We start from the raw sequence: 16525 nt of genomic DNA, 5'->3' as shown, positions 1-16525 counted from the left end.
AGACACTGCTCTTACTGGGTGCACAGTACCACTTGCTCTGAGACCCAGCACAGAGGTGGTAGTTTGAAAGCCTCTGCGCTGTAGATGAAGGAGCTTTATTGACCAATTGTAGGGTTTGGCTGGAGGCTGAGGGATTGGTAGGAACTTTCTCTGGGAGTGGAAGAACTGGCAGATGCCATTTTTCTGACCTTCTTTCAGCATAGTTGGTCCTATGCTGGCAGGCACTGGCTCTGACACTCTCCTTCTACTTTGCTAGGACTCATGTGCACCTGCTCTGGCAGGTGCCCCTACAAAGTCACTCCTGCCCCTCCACACCCAGCAGGAATCCCTCAGAGGGAATCAGTGGCAGTCTGATTTGTCTTGAAACACAGCGTAGTGCAAGACACCCAAGCTGAACAGCAAAAAGTAAAAAGAATCTAAAAATGTGAGCATAGAGTGTGCTTGGGTGGCTCAGCCGGTTAAGCATCCAACTTCGACTCTGGTCATGATTCCATGGTTTGTGAGTTGGAGCCCTGCATTGGGCTTTGTGCTAACAGCTCAGAGCCTGGAGCCTGCTTTGGATTCTATGTCTCCCTCTCTCTGCCCCAGACCCGCTTGTGTGCACGCGCACTCTCTCTCTCTCAAAAATAAACATTAAAAAAATTAATCTTGGGGTGCCTGGGTGGCTCAGTCGGTTAAGCATCCAACTTCGACTCTGGTCATGATTTCATGGTTTGTGAGTTGGAGCCCTGCACTGGGCTTTGTGCTGACAGCTCAGAGCCTGGAGCCTGCTTTGGATTCTATGTCTCCCTCTCTCTGCCCCAAACCCACTTGTGTGCACACGCACTCTCTCTCTCAAAAATAAATAAACATTAAAAAAATTAATCTTGGGGTGCCTGGGTGGCTCAGTCGGTTAAGCATCCAACTTCGACTCTGGTCATGATTTCATGGTTTGTGAGTTGGAGCCCTGCACTGGGCTTTGTGCTGACAGCTCAGAGACTGGAGCCTGTTTCAGATGCTATGTCTCCCTTCTCTCTCTGACCCACCCCTGCTCATGCTGTCTCTCTCTGTCTCTCAGAAATAAAACAATAAAAAAATTTTTTTTTTAATCTTAAAAATATGAACATAGGTAAGGAACCTCTGGGACAACATCAAACTTAGTAACATTTGCATTATAAGCTTCTTAAAAAAGAAGAGAGAGAAAAAGGGGGAGGAAAACTTCTTTGAGGAAATCATAGTTGAAAACTTCCCTAACCTGGAGCAGGAAACAGACTACCAAGTCCAGGAAGTGCAGAGAGTCCTAAACAAGATAAACCCAAAGAGATCCACACCAAGACGCATAGTAATTAAAATGTCAAAAGTAAAATATAAAAAAATAACCTGAAAAGCAACAAGTTATATAAAAAGGAAATTCCATCAGGTTATCAGCTGACTTTTCAGCAGAAACTTTGCAGGCCAGAAGGGAGCGGCATGATATAATCTAAGTGATGAAAGGAAGAAACCTACAACAACAATACCCAGCAGGGTTATCATTCACAATGGAAGGAAAGATGAAGAGTTTCCCAGACAAATTGAAAATAGAGTTCATATCAACTGAACCCTCCCTATAAGAAATGTTAAAGGGACTTTTTTAAGAAGAAAAGAAAGACCATAATTAGAACTAAGAGAATGATTAAAGAAAAATTTCACTGGTGAAAGCAAACAAATGGTAAAGATAATAGATCATATATAAATCATATATATAATCAATCATATATAAAGCTAGTGTGAAGATTAAGAGATGAAAGTACTAATTTCTACAGTAATTAATGGATACACAAAATAAAGAGGTAAAATATGAAGTCAAATACATAAAATGTGGAGAGCTGTAGTAAAACTGGTGCTTTTAAAATGTGTTAATCGAGCATCAACTTAAAATAGACTGCTGTATACATAGGGTGTTATATACCAACCTCATATGAACCACAAACCAAACACCTATAATAGATACACAAAACCTAAAGAGAAAGGAATGCAAGCATAGCACTAAAGAAAGTCAGTCAATCACAAGGGAAGAGAGCAAAAGAAGAAGAAAGGAGCCAAGAAAAACTACAAAACAACCAGAAAACAATTATATGTGCCCGTTGTTATATGCCGACAGATGGCAATAAGGACATGCTTATCAATAATTACTTTGCATATAAATGGACTACATGTTCCAATCAAAAGATAAAGGGTGACTGAATGGGGAGGAAACAAAATAAGACCCAACCAAATGTCTAGAAGAGACTCACTTCAGGCCTTAAGACATTTATAGACTGAAAGAGAAGGGCTGGAAAAATACATGCTTTGCAAATGGAAGTGAAAAAAAAAAAGAAAAGAAAAGCTGGGGTAGGTAACAATACCCGCATCAGACAAAATGGACTTTTAATCAAAGATTTTAAGAAGAGACATGGATGGACATTATAATGAAAAAGGGATCAATCCAACAGGAGAATATAACAATTGTAAATTTCTATGCACCAAACAAAGAAGCATCTAAATATATTAAGCAAATTAACAGACATAAATGGAGAAATTGACAGCAATATAATAAGAGGAGGGTATTTTGACATCCAGCTTGCGTCCACAGGTAAATTATCCAGAAAAAAAAAATCAGTAAGGAAGGAAACAGTGAGTTGAATGGCACATTAGACCAGATGGACCTAACATATACACAGAACGTTCTATCCAAAACCAATAGAAGACACACGCTTTTCAAGTGCACATGGAACATTTTCCAGGACAGATCACACGTTAAGCCACAAAACAAATCAATAAATTTAAGAATGAAATCATATTAAACACCTTTTCTAACAACAACAACATGAAGCTAGAAATCATTTACAAGAAAAAAAAATGGAAAAAAATCACAAATGTGGATTCTAAACAACACTCTCCTAAGCAACCAGTGGGTCACTGAAGGAATCATAGAGGAAATTTAAAAAGTAGATGAAAATGAAAGACAGCAATTCAAAAGTTTTGCTGTCCAGCAAAGGCAGTTATAAGAGGCAAGTTTACAATGAAACAGGCCTACCTAAAAGCTACAACAGCAAGAGAAACAAACAAAAACAAGAAAAAATCTCAAATAAGCAATTTAACCTTACTCCTAAAGGAACTAGAAAAAGAAAAAAGGAATCAACAAAGCCCAATGTCAACAGAGGGAAGGAAATAATAAATACCAGAGTGGAAATAAATAAAATAGGGACTTAAAAAGCAATAAAAAAGATTCAGTGAAACTAAGAGCTGTTTTGTTGAAAAGCAAAACAAATTTGATAAACCTTTAGTCAGACTTTTATAGCGGAAAAAAAAGAAAAAAAAAAAAAAGGACCGGACTCAAATAAAATCAGAAATAAAACAGAAGTTAAGCCAACACCACAGAAATAGAAAGAATTAAAAGCAACTACTATGAACAATTATGTGCCAACAAATTTGGCAACCTAGAAGAAATGGATAAATTCCTAGAACATAGACTCTTCCAAGACCGAAACAGGAAGAATAGAAAATCTTAACAGACTAGTAGTAATAGAATTGAATCAGCAATGAAGAAACTCCCAACAAGCAGAAGTCCAGGACCAGATGGCTTCACAGGTAAATTCTGTCAAATATTTAAAGAAGAGTTAATACTCGTTCTTCTCAAACTATTCCAAAAAATTGAAGAGCAAGGATTGCTTCCAAACTCATTCTACAAGGCCATCATTACTGTGATTCCAAAACCAGACAAATACGCAACAGAAAGAAAATTATAGGCCAATATCTCTGATGAACATAGATGCAAGATTGTCACAAAACATTAGCAAGCCACATTCAAAATACATTAAAAGGATCATTCCCCATGATCGAGTAGGATTTATTCCAGGGGTACACGGATGGTTTTGTATTCACAGATAGTCAGTGTGATACAGCACATTGACAAAATGCAGGATAAAAATCCTATGATCATCTCAATGCAGAAACAGCATTTGACAAAATACAACTCCATTCACCCTCAACAAAGTAGATATGAGGGGTTGTACCTCAACATAATAAAGTCTCTATGTGACAAACACACAGCTAACATCATACTTAATAGTGGACATTTGAAAGCTCTTACTTTAAGAACAGGAGCATTAAAAAAGGATGCTCACTCTCACAACTTTTGACCAACACTATACTGGAAGTGTTAGCCCCAGCAGTCAGACAAGAAAAAGAGATAAAGGCATCTAAATCGCCAAGAAAGAAGTAAAACTGTCACTATTTGTAGGTGAATGATACTATATATAGAAAACCCAAAAACTCCACCAAGGAAACTGTTAGAACTAATAAATTCATTAAAGTTGCAGGATACAAAATTAATATCCAGGAGTGTCTTGCATTTCTGTGCACTTACAAGGAACTATCAATAATTAAAATAAAATAATCCCATTTACAATTAATTAAAAAAGGATAACTTTAACCCAAGAGTTGAAAACCTGCACTCTGAAAACTGTAAGACACTGATGAAAGAAATTGAAGGTGACACAAATAATTAGTTATGGCATGTTCATGGATTGGAAGAATTAATATTATTAAAATGTCCATACTACCCAAAGCAATTTGCAGATTCACTGCAATGTCTATGAGAATACCAATAATCTTTTCACAGAACTGAGACAATAATCTTGAAATTTGTATGGAACTACATACAAATGACCCTGAATAGCCAAAGCGTTCTTGAGCGAGAACAAAGCTAGAGATACCACTGTACCGTATTTCAAGATATGCTAGAAAGCTGTGGTGAGCAAAACAGTATGGTAGTGGCACAAAAACAAACGCCTTGACTGATGGAACACAACAGACAACCCAGAAATAAACCCACACTGGATCTGTCTGATCTATTAGAAGGTATGCTAGCGTACATGACGGGGAAAGGCCGTTTCTTCAGTAACGGTGCTGGCAAAGCAGGAAAGCTACACGCAAAAGAAGGAAACTGGACCACTTCTTTTTTTTACATCATATATAAAAAAAAAACTGGAATAAATACCTAATTAAAGAACTGTAATTATAAAGCCCCTGAAAGAAAAGATGAGTAGTAAGTACACTTCTGGACAGTGGTTCTAGCAGTGTGGTTTTAATCTGTTTTCTAAGGCAAGGGCAGCAAAATTAAAAATAAACTATTGGAACTGCATCAAACTAATGTGCTTTTGTAAAGGAAATAGTCACAAAATTAAAAGGCAACCTACTGGATCAGAGAAGATATTTACAAATGAGATATCTGATAAAGGGTTAACATCCAAGATACATAAAGTACTCACATAAATCAAAGCTGAAAAAGTCCAGAATAATCCGATTAAAAATTGGGCAGAAGGCTTAAATAGACATTTTTCCAAAGCAGACATACATCTAGATGGTCAACAGATACATGAATTGATGCTAAATATCACTCATCATCAGGGAAATGCAAATTAAAACCACAGTGAGATAACACCTCAGACGTGTCAGGTGGTTAGTATCAAAAGAGAAGAAATAACAGGTGTTGGTGAAGATGTGGAGAAAAGGGAACGCTCATGCACTGTTGGTGGGAATGTAATGCAGTATAGTCACAATGGAAAATAGTATGAAGTTTCCTATAAAAATTAAAAATAGAAATACCATGTGATACAGTAATTCCACTTCTGGGTATTCCCAAAGAAAATGAAAACACTAATTCAATAAGATATATATATTTTATATGTATATACCTATGTATCCCATGTTTATTGCAGCATTTACAATAACCAAGGTATGGAAGCAATGTGAGTGTCCATCCATAGATGAATGGATGAAGAAGTGATACATTTATATTCATCCATAAAAATGAATGAAATCTTGTGACATGAATGATGTAGAGGGTATTTTGCTAAGTGAAATAAGTCATACAGCAAAAGGCAAGTACCAAAACAAATGAATAAATAAAACCACAAACAGACTCATATATAAATACAGAAAACAAACTGGTAGTTGCCAGAAGGGAAAGGGATGGAATGATGGTCAAAATAGGTGAAGGAGGTTAAGAAATACAAACTTCTGGGTATAAATTAAGTAAGTCATGGGGAAGTAAAATATCGCATAGCAGATATAGTCAGTAGCAGTGTAATAACTTTGTATGGTAACAGATGGTAATTCTACTTAGGTGGTGAGCATTTCATAGTGTAAGTGTTGAATAGCTATATTGTACACTTAAAATTAATACTGTATGTCAAATATATTTCAATGAAAACTAAATATTTTTTAAAAATAGAATACTTTGGAATGAATTCAATTTAAGATATGCAAGACCTTTTCACAGAAACTCACAGATTGCATTGGGAATTTAAAGAGCTAAATAAACGTAGAACTATACCATCCTTATGGATTGGAAAATTTGATTTTTTGAGGTAGTAATTTCCCCCCTATTGATCCATAGATTTAAGACAATTCCACTCAAAATTCTAACAGACTTTGTTTTAAGAAATTGACACATTGTTTTAAAAACTTACATGGAAAGACATGATTCTTGATCTGATAACAACTATCAATTGGAGCCCCTGTGACTTACTCTTACCTATGAACTATGGCTTTTAACTTATCTGTGATTTGGAAACAGTTGAAGGCTTGGCTTTGAAAACCTTTTCTTAGAACTTCTATTAGACTACAGTATAGACCTTGACTATTTCAATGACGAACTTAACAATGACTAGACAAAAACGTTTTTCAAGGTGCAGCAAGCTTTTAGGGGTCAATTTTACCTTACACAATTTTACCTTATATTTCTAGGCAATAAAATTGTAGTTTTAGGGACTTTTAACTGAATTTTCTTATAATTCTTTCCTTTTTTTCTTTAATCCACACTTAAATAAATGCTCTTACAACCCTAAGGTCAGTAATGTTAAGTGCTTTGGGGATTCATCTCACCTTTGAGTAAGGGTGGGAAGACATATCTCTGTGTATATGCGTGTATTATCCCAGAATAGACTTTATTTGTGTTGATGTCATATTTTACAAAAGGGACATATTTGATTCATTTACCCTTCTTTTTTAATGGGAAATTGTACTTGTTTTTATAGGGAAGAGTGGACAGAAGCTATTCAGGCTGTAGCAGACAGACTTCAGAGACAAGAAGAGGAGAGAATGAACTGTAGCCCAACTTCACAAATTGATAATATAGGGGAGGAAGAGATGGACGCTTCCACAACCCATCATAAAAGAAAGGTAGAAAATAGTAACTTATTCCCCTCCTCAGCACGGCACTTTTACATGTATGGAAGGAAACACACGAAAAATTGAAAAAAGTGTTGGCCAGTAATCTTAAGTTCTCCAAATCTATGGGTGGGGGTGGTGTTTATCCAGGTAAATCTGAACTACCTGTCATTGTTTAAAACCAAGTAATTTAAACGTCACCTTGTTTTCGTGGTTCAGCACTTCGCACTGACTGCTGACAGAGCTTCCCAGGTAGTTGTTCACTGAAGTGTCCTCATGCTAATTTATAATTCGCATTTTTCTCTTACTGTTTTTAATACCATTTTAGAACTTGGCAATAATATTTTCCCTAATGATTGGGTCCTATTCCATGCGGTATTTCTTTTGTATGCCCTGAGGGCAGAAGCAGAAATGATTGTAGTGTGCTTCCTACCTGGAGCCCCAGCCTATCAGCAGGAACGCGCGAAGAGTCTTGGAAATAATAGCTTCTTATTTTAATGGCTGCTCCTGAGCCAATGAGGGAAACAGACTTTACTTCCCTGAGTGCTCTGGATTAATAAATGCCAATTTATAGATTGATGGGAATTATAAATTACATTTTTCATTGCTACAGAAAATTAAAAAGCAGCTTCCTTGTGTGAAAATGCTATTTTAAGATTAATCTGAAGGTCTCTGTGTTCAAAGTCCATGAACATGCCATTTATCCTGTTAGAATATATTTGTTATAATACATTATAAATCTAATCTCCATGTAGGAAAACACTAACTTTTAAGGTAATTACCCATGGAATTTGCTATTAGCATAATGATTAAGAACTCTTTGGAGTCAGGCTTCTTGAGTTCAGATCCTCCTCTTCCCACTTGCTACACGTATGAACTTGATGAAGTTACACCATCACAACCTACAGCTCATTAATTACTCTCTCCTTTTCTGAAATTTCTGTTTGTTTGTTTGTTTTTTAAGTTTATTGTATTGATTTTGAGCGAGAGAGTGCAAGCAGGGGAGGGCAGAGAGAGAGGGAGAGAGAGAGAATCCCAAGCAGGCTCCGTGCTGCCATGGGGCTCGATCCCACGAACTGTGAGAAGATGACCTGAGCCAAAATCAAGAATCAGAAACTTAACCCACTGAGCCACCAGGTGCCCCTGAAACTTCTGTTCGAATTATAATAATATCCTATGCTTGATCTTGGCTAAAAGTTGTGTCTTCATTGAAGACTTATCCTCTGTTTGTTAGTTGAACGAATCCCTCTTTTCTTTTATCACCTTAACACCTGCCTTGTTCTTCAGGTGTTGCAAAAAACAAAAACAAAAAAACCCCACGATCTAGTTTTCCTCACCTACTCCGAGAAAAGAAAGCTGCTTTGGCATGTTTATGTGCATGTGTACGCGATGAATGTAAAATTTGACTACACTCATAAATTTAAAATCAGATCCCAGTTAATCTCATCCTTAGAGTTACAAACTACCGCAGATGATACCAGCTATGCTCTAGGTCTGTGGAATCGCTGAAACTCTGCTTCATAACCTGTATTTCTAAGAAGCTACCCGTTGGGGCAGTTCCGGGATGAAAGTGGGGAGTTTATAACACCCTAACAAGCAATACTGTTACTGATGGGTGAGAGAATTTGGAAGTGAATATGGAAACTTACCAGCAGAATTTTGAATGGAGACAGCCAATGCTTTCAAAGATGGAAAAATGGAAGAACATGGAAGATTTTATGTATTTTTTCATTAAGACTGTTTATAAATCATCATAAAAAGCACAATGCAGTTTTCTCATTTTGCACTTACCAGTGCGGATTAACTTAGAATTCATCACCTTCACCAACTATCACTTGTAAATGTTTATTAGAAGTTTATTTCATGCTATGCTCTCAGAAGTACTTTTCTATGTATTATCTCCTTTAATCCTCACAAATATCGTATGAGGTGGGTACCATTATTATCCCATTTTAGTGATTCATCTGACATTCAGATAGATATCTTTTGTTCAAGCATGTAAAGACTTAATTATACACTGTATAACTTCAGTATGCCACTTATTTATTATTGATTGATATATCTTGAGCCTTTATAATCACTATAAATTATTATACTCATTACATGACCAAAACATATTAGAGAACAAAATTAGATATTCTCTCTTACGATTGTAGTCAGTTTCTGAAAATAATTGTGTCAAGCTATTGCATTTACTCAGTGTTTCGGTATTAGTTAATTTCATTTATATGGCCAACTCTTGGGAAAATGGGTAGAATTTTAAGATTACAGAATAGTGGTTGAAAGTGAGGTTTTCAAAATGTTTTTTAATGTTTGTTTATTTTTGAGAGAGAGACAGAGCACAAGCTGGGGAGCGGCAGAGAGAGAGGGAGACACAGAGTCCCAAGCAGGCTCCAGGCTCTGACCTGTCCGCACAGAGCCTGACATGGGGCTCAAAGCCATGAACCATGAGTTCATGATCTGAGCTGAAGTTGGATACTTAATCAACAAAGCCACCCACGTGCCCCGAAAGTGAGGTTTTAAAGCAGATTCTCTAAGAAATCTCTCCCTGAAACTGAGTCTCCAAAATTAAAAATTGATACGGTCAAAAGTATTTTGAAAATGGGGGGATCCGTTGGCTTATTTGACCATATCTGATCCCATTGTTCTTTTTTTTATCTCATTTCATCTTAAGTAGTACGAAACTCTTTTAAGTGACACTATTCTGTGATGGTTCTAACCAGTTGGTTCAAGAGAGTCAAATAGTACTATCACTTCCCTAGTTCCCGAAAACTACATCCTTTCTGTGACTCGGGTATCCTAAAAAGAGTGGTAGAAGTTCAGATTATTTTTAATTCCAAACTGTAAACACAGATATTCTGAAATAAGAATGCCTTTCTCATAATTTACAGTGTGCATTTTCTCCATCATTCGCTTTTTGAAAAACGAGCGACAGGATGAAGAGAGTAGCTACTGACTGTGGTAGCTCCGCTGAGAATGGTCGCAGCTGTTGCCTCTTGTCTCAGCCAGCCAGATGGTCACTTTTCTTAGCGGCAGGGTATTACCCCAAACCTGCCGCACGGGGCGAAGACTCCTTTAGGTAAAGATGCTGGGTGGTGGAAAAGAAGCAGATGCCTCATAAGATTAGTGGGCGGTTCTGTGTCAAACGAAAAGATGATCTTTCAAAGGAATTTGATTAGAGGACTCAGAAGTGTCTAATCTTGGTCTGCCAAGTGGCCATTCCCTATACCCCGTCAGGTATGTAAAGGGGCCCAGCATAAAAGGCCAATGAGAGTCAGAGTTCTGCTTAAATTATTTTTAACGTTTATTTATTTAGAGACAGACAGAGCGTGAGCCGGATCAGGGCAGGGAGAGAAGGAGAGAGAGAATCCTATCCAGGCTCCAGGCCGCCAGCACAGAGCCTGATGTTGGACTCGAACTCACAAAACTGAGATCATGACCTGAGCAGAAACCAAGAGTTGAAGCTTAACCAACTGAGCCACCCAGGCGCCCCGTGTTCGGCTTAATTTTTAGGTGACCAATGTAGGCCCCTCTGAGAAACGGCTACTTACCATCTCCTGACTTGGTAGAAAGTATAAGCAATATGTTGTACCTTCCCATGAAGTCTGGCCCCAGTTCTTGGAATTGTGTCACCTAATACCTGGTGACACTAACTCAGAGCACTGGCGGGCAGGCGGAGGAAGAGTGAAGAAAAGTTTCGTTGTGACCTGCAGAAATCACGATCCCTCCCCGCCTGTCCCGAGAGAGAGCGGTAGCCTCAGCAGTGGGAGAGGTTGGCTAGGCAAAGAGGTAGATTTCTTGAGAACCCCCTTTTTTGCTTAGTGCCCCATGGGGCTTTGTTTGGTTTAGCTCTTAACATTACCAACGTGGGATTGATCCTCCTGGACCAAATGCGTTAAAACATCTGTATTCTCTTCTGAGCCATTTCTGGTATTCATCTTCAGTTATATATGCATATTCTTTAACCTAAGTTTGGGATGCTACAATTGGTCTTTCTATTATCTTCTAGTGTGTATTTGAATACACTTATTAAGCATTTGTTATGTATGCCCGGGCGTCTCTTAACCTAAAACGGCCATATTAACGTGAAGAAAAGAGTGTAACTATGTAAAATATTTACTCAATAAATTTGGGGGATTGGGTTTTAGAGGATTAATTCTTCTGCAGGATATCCATGCTCTCATGTTTTATTAACATCTTACTGAAGTTTTGTCCCTTCACACCATCTAAAAGAGGAAAACATTTGTGATAGGTTACATTTCACTTGTAAAGACCAGATAATTACTGTGTGTACCATGCTGAACGTGAACGTTTGGTATCAAAGATACTTTTTAAATTTTCTGAAGTTTTGTCAAAATATATACGAACTGTTTCTGATTTTCTCCCATAGAATGCTTTACTAATATTAATTTCCATGCAGGTTCTCTTTTTTTAAGGTTGGCAGTCAAATTGTGAAATACAAAGATAGGAGTATTATACTTTTCTTTGAACCTCCTTTCCTCTAAGAATTGCAATCTTAAGGAATATAGTAATATATTATAATTACATAGTGCTTTTCATCTGGAAATGTCACAAGGCAATTTACAGATTCTTTTCTGACTTTTATCCCTACGAATTCAGTTTCCATTTATGTGATATTTAATAATAGGATGCAGCAAGTATGATTTTTCAGGGCATTTAGCTCAAAATTGAGGAGGGTACTGCTCAAATGAAGCTTTGAGCAAAAAATAACATTCTAGCCTAGTTATGAGAATAACGTCTCTCAGCTCCTTATTGCCATGGAATTAAACTGCCCAAGTTTAATGCTAAAACAATAACCATATATTTCAGCCTGTTTCTCTTGATTTTGCGGCTTGTGTGGGCAGTTCTGTGGGGCCTCCGTGGGTCTCCCAAGCAGTTGCATTCAGTTAGCACATCGGCTGGGCTGGAAAACCCACGAAAGGCTTCCTCCCATTTCTGGATACTCGGTTCTCCTCCTTATGATCTCTTAGCACGTGGTGTCCAGGTTCCTCCATGGATGTCCATGGTCATCCAGGTTCTTTCTCCGTGGCCCCTCTCCCCAGAAGGATGGCCTGGTCTTCCTTATGGCATGAAAGCTGGCTTTCAATTAAGACTTTTCCAGGAGGTGAAAACACAAGCTACCAGATTTACAGGCTGGACCTGGAACAGGCATGGTGTCACTTTGGTCATATTCTGTGTGCAGAGCACGACACAAGGCTGGCCCAGGGAGAGGGAACATAGAGGCTGCCTCTCCAGGAGAAGAATGTGCAAATGGGGAGCCAGGGGACTCGTGGTGACATCGTTGGAGACTACGTAGCATGGATGGCTTTGTGGTTATATAGTATTCCTTGATTCGTAAAAATCTATTAATGAAAACACAATTTGTTCAAATGACACGAAGTTTGTTAACTATATTCTGTATAGTTAGTGCCACATGTTTGATTTTTAGTTGAATTAATAAATGTACTTTGTATTTTCCTTGATACATTTTGCTACTTTTTTTTGAACTAGTGATTTTTTTTTTTTTTTCGAGAGAGGGAGAGAGAGCAGGGGAGGGGCAGAAAGAGAAAGAGAATCCTAGGCAAGCTTGGTGCTGTCAGATCACAGCCTGATGTAGGGCTTGATCTCACAAACCATGAGATCATGACCTGAGCCAAATTAAGAGTTGGACACTTAACCAACTGAGCCACCCAGGCACCCCTTGAACTAAAGATATTTTTGAATGGTTAAGACATTACAATTTGACGTTTGGAAAATTTTTCAAAATTATAGACAGCAGATAAAGTTAAAAGTGAACATAGCATTTGTTTCTAAAACTTTTAGAATTTTTTTACATATTATGTACATGAGGAATATTGGTTTGTAGTTTTCTTGTAATGTTTTTGTCTGGTTCTGATAATCAGGGTAATGATGGCCTTATGGAACGAATTGGGAAGTATCCTCTTTTTTTTTTTCTAACTTTCTTCCGTAGGAGTGTACATAAAATTGGTATCATTTCTTCCTTAAATGTTTATAAAATTCAGCAGTGAAACCATCTGGCCCTAGAGTTTTCTTTCTTAAGAGGGTTTTGACCACAAATTCAATTTCCTTAGTAAACATCGGGCTATCAAGGTATCTGTTTCTTGAGCGGGCTTCGGGAGTTTGAGGCTTTCATGAAATTTTTTCATTTCATGTATATAGTCAATTTTATCGGCTTACAGCTGTTTACAATTTTCCCATGTGATCTGTTTAGTATCATAGAATCTGTAGTGATGTCAGCTCTCTCTCATTCCTGACATTGGTAATTTATGTCTTCCGTCCTTATTTTCCAGACCAGTCTGGCTAGAGGTTTATCAATTTTATTGATCTTCTTAAAGAACCAGCTTTTGGTTTCACTGAGATTCTCTACTTTTTAAAAAAAATGTTTAACTGATTTCTGTTGTGATCTTTATTTCTTTTTTTCTGTTTCTCTTGAGTTTAATTTGCTCTTGATCAGTTTTTTTAATTAAAAAAATTTTTTAATGTTTTATTTATTTCTGAGAGAGAGAGAGAGAGCATGAGGAGGGGAGGGTCAGAGAGAGAGGGAGATACAGAATCTGAAACAGGCTCCAGGCTCTGAGTTGGTTGTCAGCACAGAGCCTGATGCGGGGCTCGAACCCACGAACTGTGAGATCATGACTTGAGCCGAAGTCGGACACTTAACCAACTGACTGAGGCACCCAGGTGCCCCACTTTTGTTCAGTTTCTTAATGTGGAAGCTGAGATCATTGATTTGAGACATTCTTGACAGTTACTTCAGATGGGTAGTAAATAAGAGAAAATACAATTATAAAATGGCACAAAATTTTTTAATAACTTGTGATCATCTGTAGGATAAAACCCAGATTCTGAACTTGTTATTCATAAAGCCCTCTGAACTGAATTGAAATTTAAGATGATAAACTGAGCGTACCCAGTTATCTCCCCTTCCATTTAAAAGCTCATTAAAATGGTAGTAAAGGCATTTTGAAAAAAAATTTTTATGTCTTTATTTTGAGAGACAGAGTTAGAAAGTGAGCCGGGGAGGGGCAGAGAGAGAGAGAGAGAGAGAGACCCAGAATCTGAAGGAGGTTCCAGGCTCTGAGCTGTCAGCACAGAGCCTGACGCAGGGCTTGAACCCACAGATCGTGAGATCGTGACCTGAGCCGAAGTCGGACTGAGCCACCCAGGCGCCCCAGTAAAGGCATTTTTAAAAAGAGGCAAGTCCATACAAACAAAAAGCTGGGTGGGGGAAATGCATTAGTGCACAAGCAGCATCAAAATTCAGGAAGCTTGTGGAAGAATGTTCATAGAACAGGAAAGCATGTATGCGGATGGCTGTAAAGAGCAAGTAGCAGGTCAGCTTGGCAAAATCCTGGGATCACCTGCCTTAGGAATGAGAAATGAAACTGCACATGGGCAGATCAATTAAAGGCATTCTTAGACTTCCCTCCTTTCTGCTCTGACTGCTCGACTTGCATTCTCAGATGTGTACTGCCCACATCTAAATCCTTAGATTTCTTCTCCTTGTGCTCCAGGTTATTTTCAACATTTCTTACACACATATCTTTCACTTTCTAGGATTCCATCCTTATTTGCTAGAGTGCATTCTCAAATAGCTTCCCTGAACAGGACTGCTTCCTTAGATGTATCTGAGGGGGTGTTTTTGATGATCATGTCGTTTGGGGGATAGTGGCACTACCAAATCCTTAAAAACCTGAGTCCTTAGAAAACAGTGTGGAAGTTCCTCAAAAAATTAAAAATAGAATTATTATAGGATCCAATAATTCCATGACTGGGTATTTACGCAAAGAAAACAAAAACACTAATTTGAAAAGATATATGCACCCCTATGTTCATTGCAGCGTTTTTTACAATAGCCAAGATATTCAAGGAGCCCAAGTGTCCATTGGTAGACAAATGGATAAGATGTGGTATATGTACATGATGGAATATTACTCAGCCATAAAAAAATAACGAAACCTTGCCATTTGTGACATCATGGATGGATCTAGGGTAGTATGCTAAATGAAGTGTCAGAAAAGACAAATACCATATGAATTCACTTATATGTAGAATTTAAGAAACAAAGCAAATGAATAAACAAAAAAGAGACAAAAAACCCAGACTCTTAAATACAGAGAACAAATTGGTGGTTGCCAGAGAGAAGGCAGGTAGGAAGGATGGATGAAATAGATAAAGGGGATTAAGAGTACACTTACCTTGATGAACACTGAGAAGTGTATAGAATTGTTGAATCATTATGTTGTACACCTGAAGCTAATAAAACACTCTGTTAATTATACTTCAGTAAAAAGAGAAAAAAAAAAACCTTGAGTCCTTAAAAGTGAATGAAAATAATTCTCTTTTTCCTTTACTCCTACATTTGACTGATAGTTTGACTAGCTGAGGACTTTGAGGTTCAAAATCCTTGCCTTCAGTATCTGAGAATTGCTTAAATTATTTCCAGCATTCATGATTGCTGGTGAGGCAGCTGTTGCCAGTCTGATTCTTATTCATTTAAGTGTGCTTAGAAATTGGTGAAATTTACTTTTGAGTAGATGCTGCAAACATATACTTATATGTTTATAAATAAATTGCATCAAATATTTCATATTATGTTTTTTTAATTTATATTTTTCAGACAATGAATGATTTTGACTATTTGAAACTACTAGGTAAAGGCACTTTTGGAAAAGTTATTTTGGTTCGAGAGAAGGCAAGTGGGAAATACTATGCTATGAAGATTTTGAAGAAAGAAGTTATTATTGCAAAGGTAATTGATTAATAGAGTTGATTACTAAATATTTGCTTATAGTATGCACACGTGTGTGTTCATGCATGCACATGACTGCAGTGTACAAATTCCATTAAATAACCAAAATGTAGATTGTAGGTTACTGCTGCAGTAGTATCTGTATATCAATATTTATTTATAACGTTAACATTTTCAAAAGTTTATAATACTATTGGAAAGTTGTATACTGAAGGTATTTTATTTCCTTGAGGAGATAGAAATATTTATGTGTGTTTGGGGGAATGTTTTACTCTCTATTTGTGACCTATATACTTAGTGTTGCTTTTAATATTTTTTCCCAACATTCTGAATTTTTAATTTTTAAATAAAAAAGTGATTAGGATAGCACAGATGATTTGTACCCATACATGATACAGCTTATATAACAATGAACAGAAGAGCGTCTTTACTAGATTTGAAAATATAGGAATCATGAAACTGAAAGAAATAGTAGTCTTTGAAATTCTTTCAGGAAGCCTTAACCCCCATCTCTGTAAATTCATCCAGCTTAGACACATACAGAAAACTAGCATGTTAATGATGCTAGTTCTCACTCAA

The 16525-nt window shown here is 37.3% G+C and overlaps 1 protein-coding gene across 1 annotated transcript in view; it reads left to right on the top strand.

Moving 5' to 3' along the window:
• AKT3 (AKT serine/threonine kinase 3) overlaps positions 1-16525 on the top strand; it is a 288804-nt gene that overhangs the window by 156696 nt on the left and 115583 nt on the right. Inside the window, exons 4-5 of the mRNA XM_077761823.1 lie at positions 7041-7185; positions 15815-15946. Of these exons, the coding sequence (XP_077617949.1) occupies positions 7041-7185; positions 15815-15946 (277 nt within the window). The remainder of the gene's footprint in view (positions 1-7040; positions 7186-15814; positions 15947-16525) is intronic.

This window comes from Crocuta crocuta, unplaced genomic scaffold (assembly GCF_008692635.1).
Source record: "Crocuta crocuta isolate KB4526 unplaced genomic scaffold, BGI_CrCroc_1.0 scaffold243, whole genome shotgun sequence".
In the NCBI taxonomy this organism is placed as follows: Eukaryota; Metazoa; Chordata; class Mammalia; order Carnivora; family Hyaenidae; genus Crocuta; species Crocuta crocuta.
The sequence above is the reverse complement of the archived record's forward strand: the minus strand, read 5'-3'. Positions and strand labels throughout refer to the sequence as shown.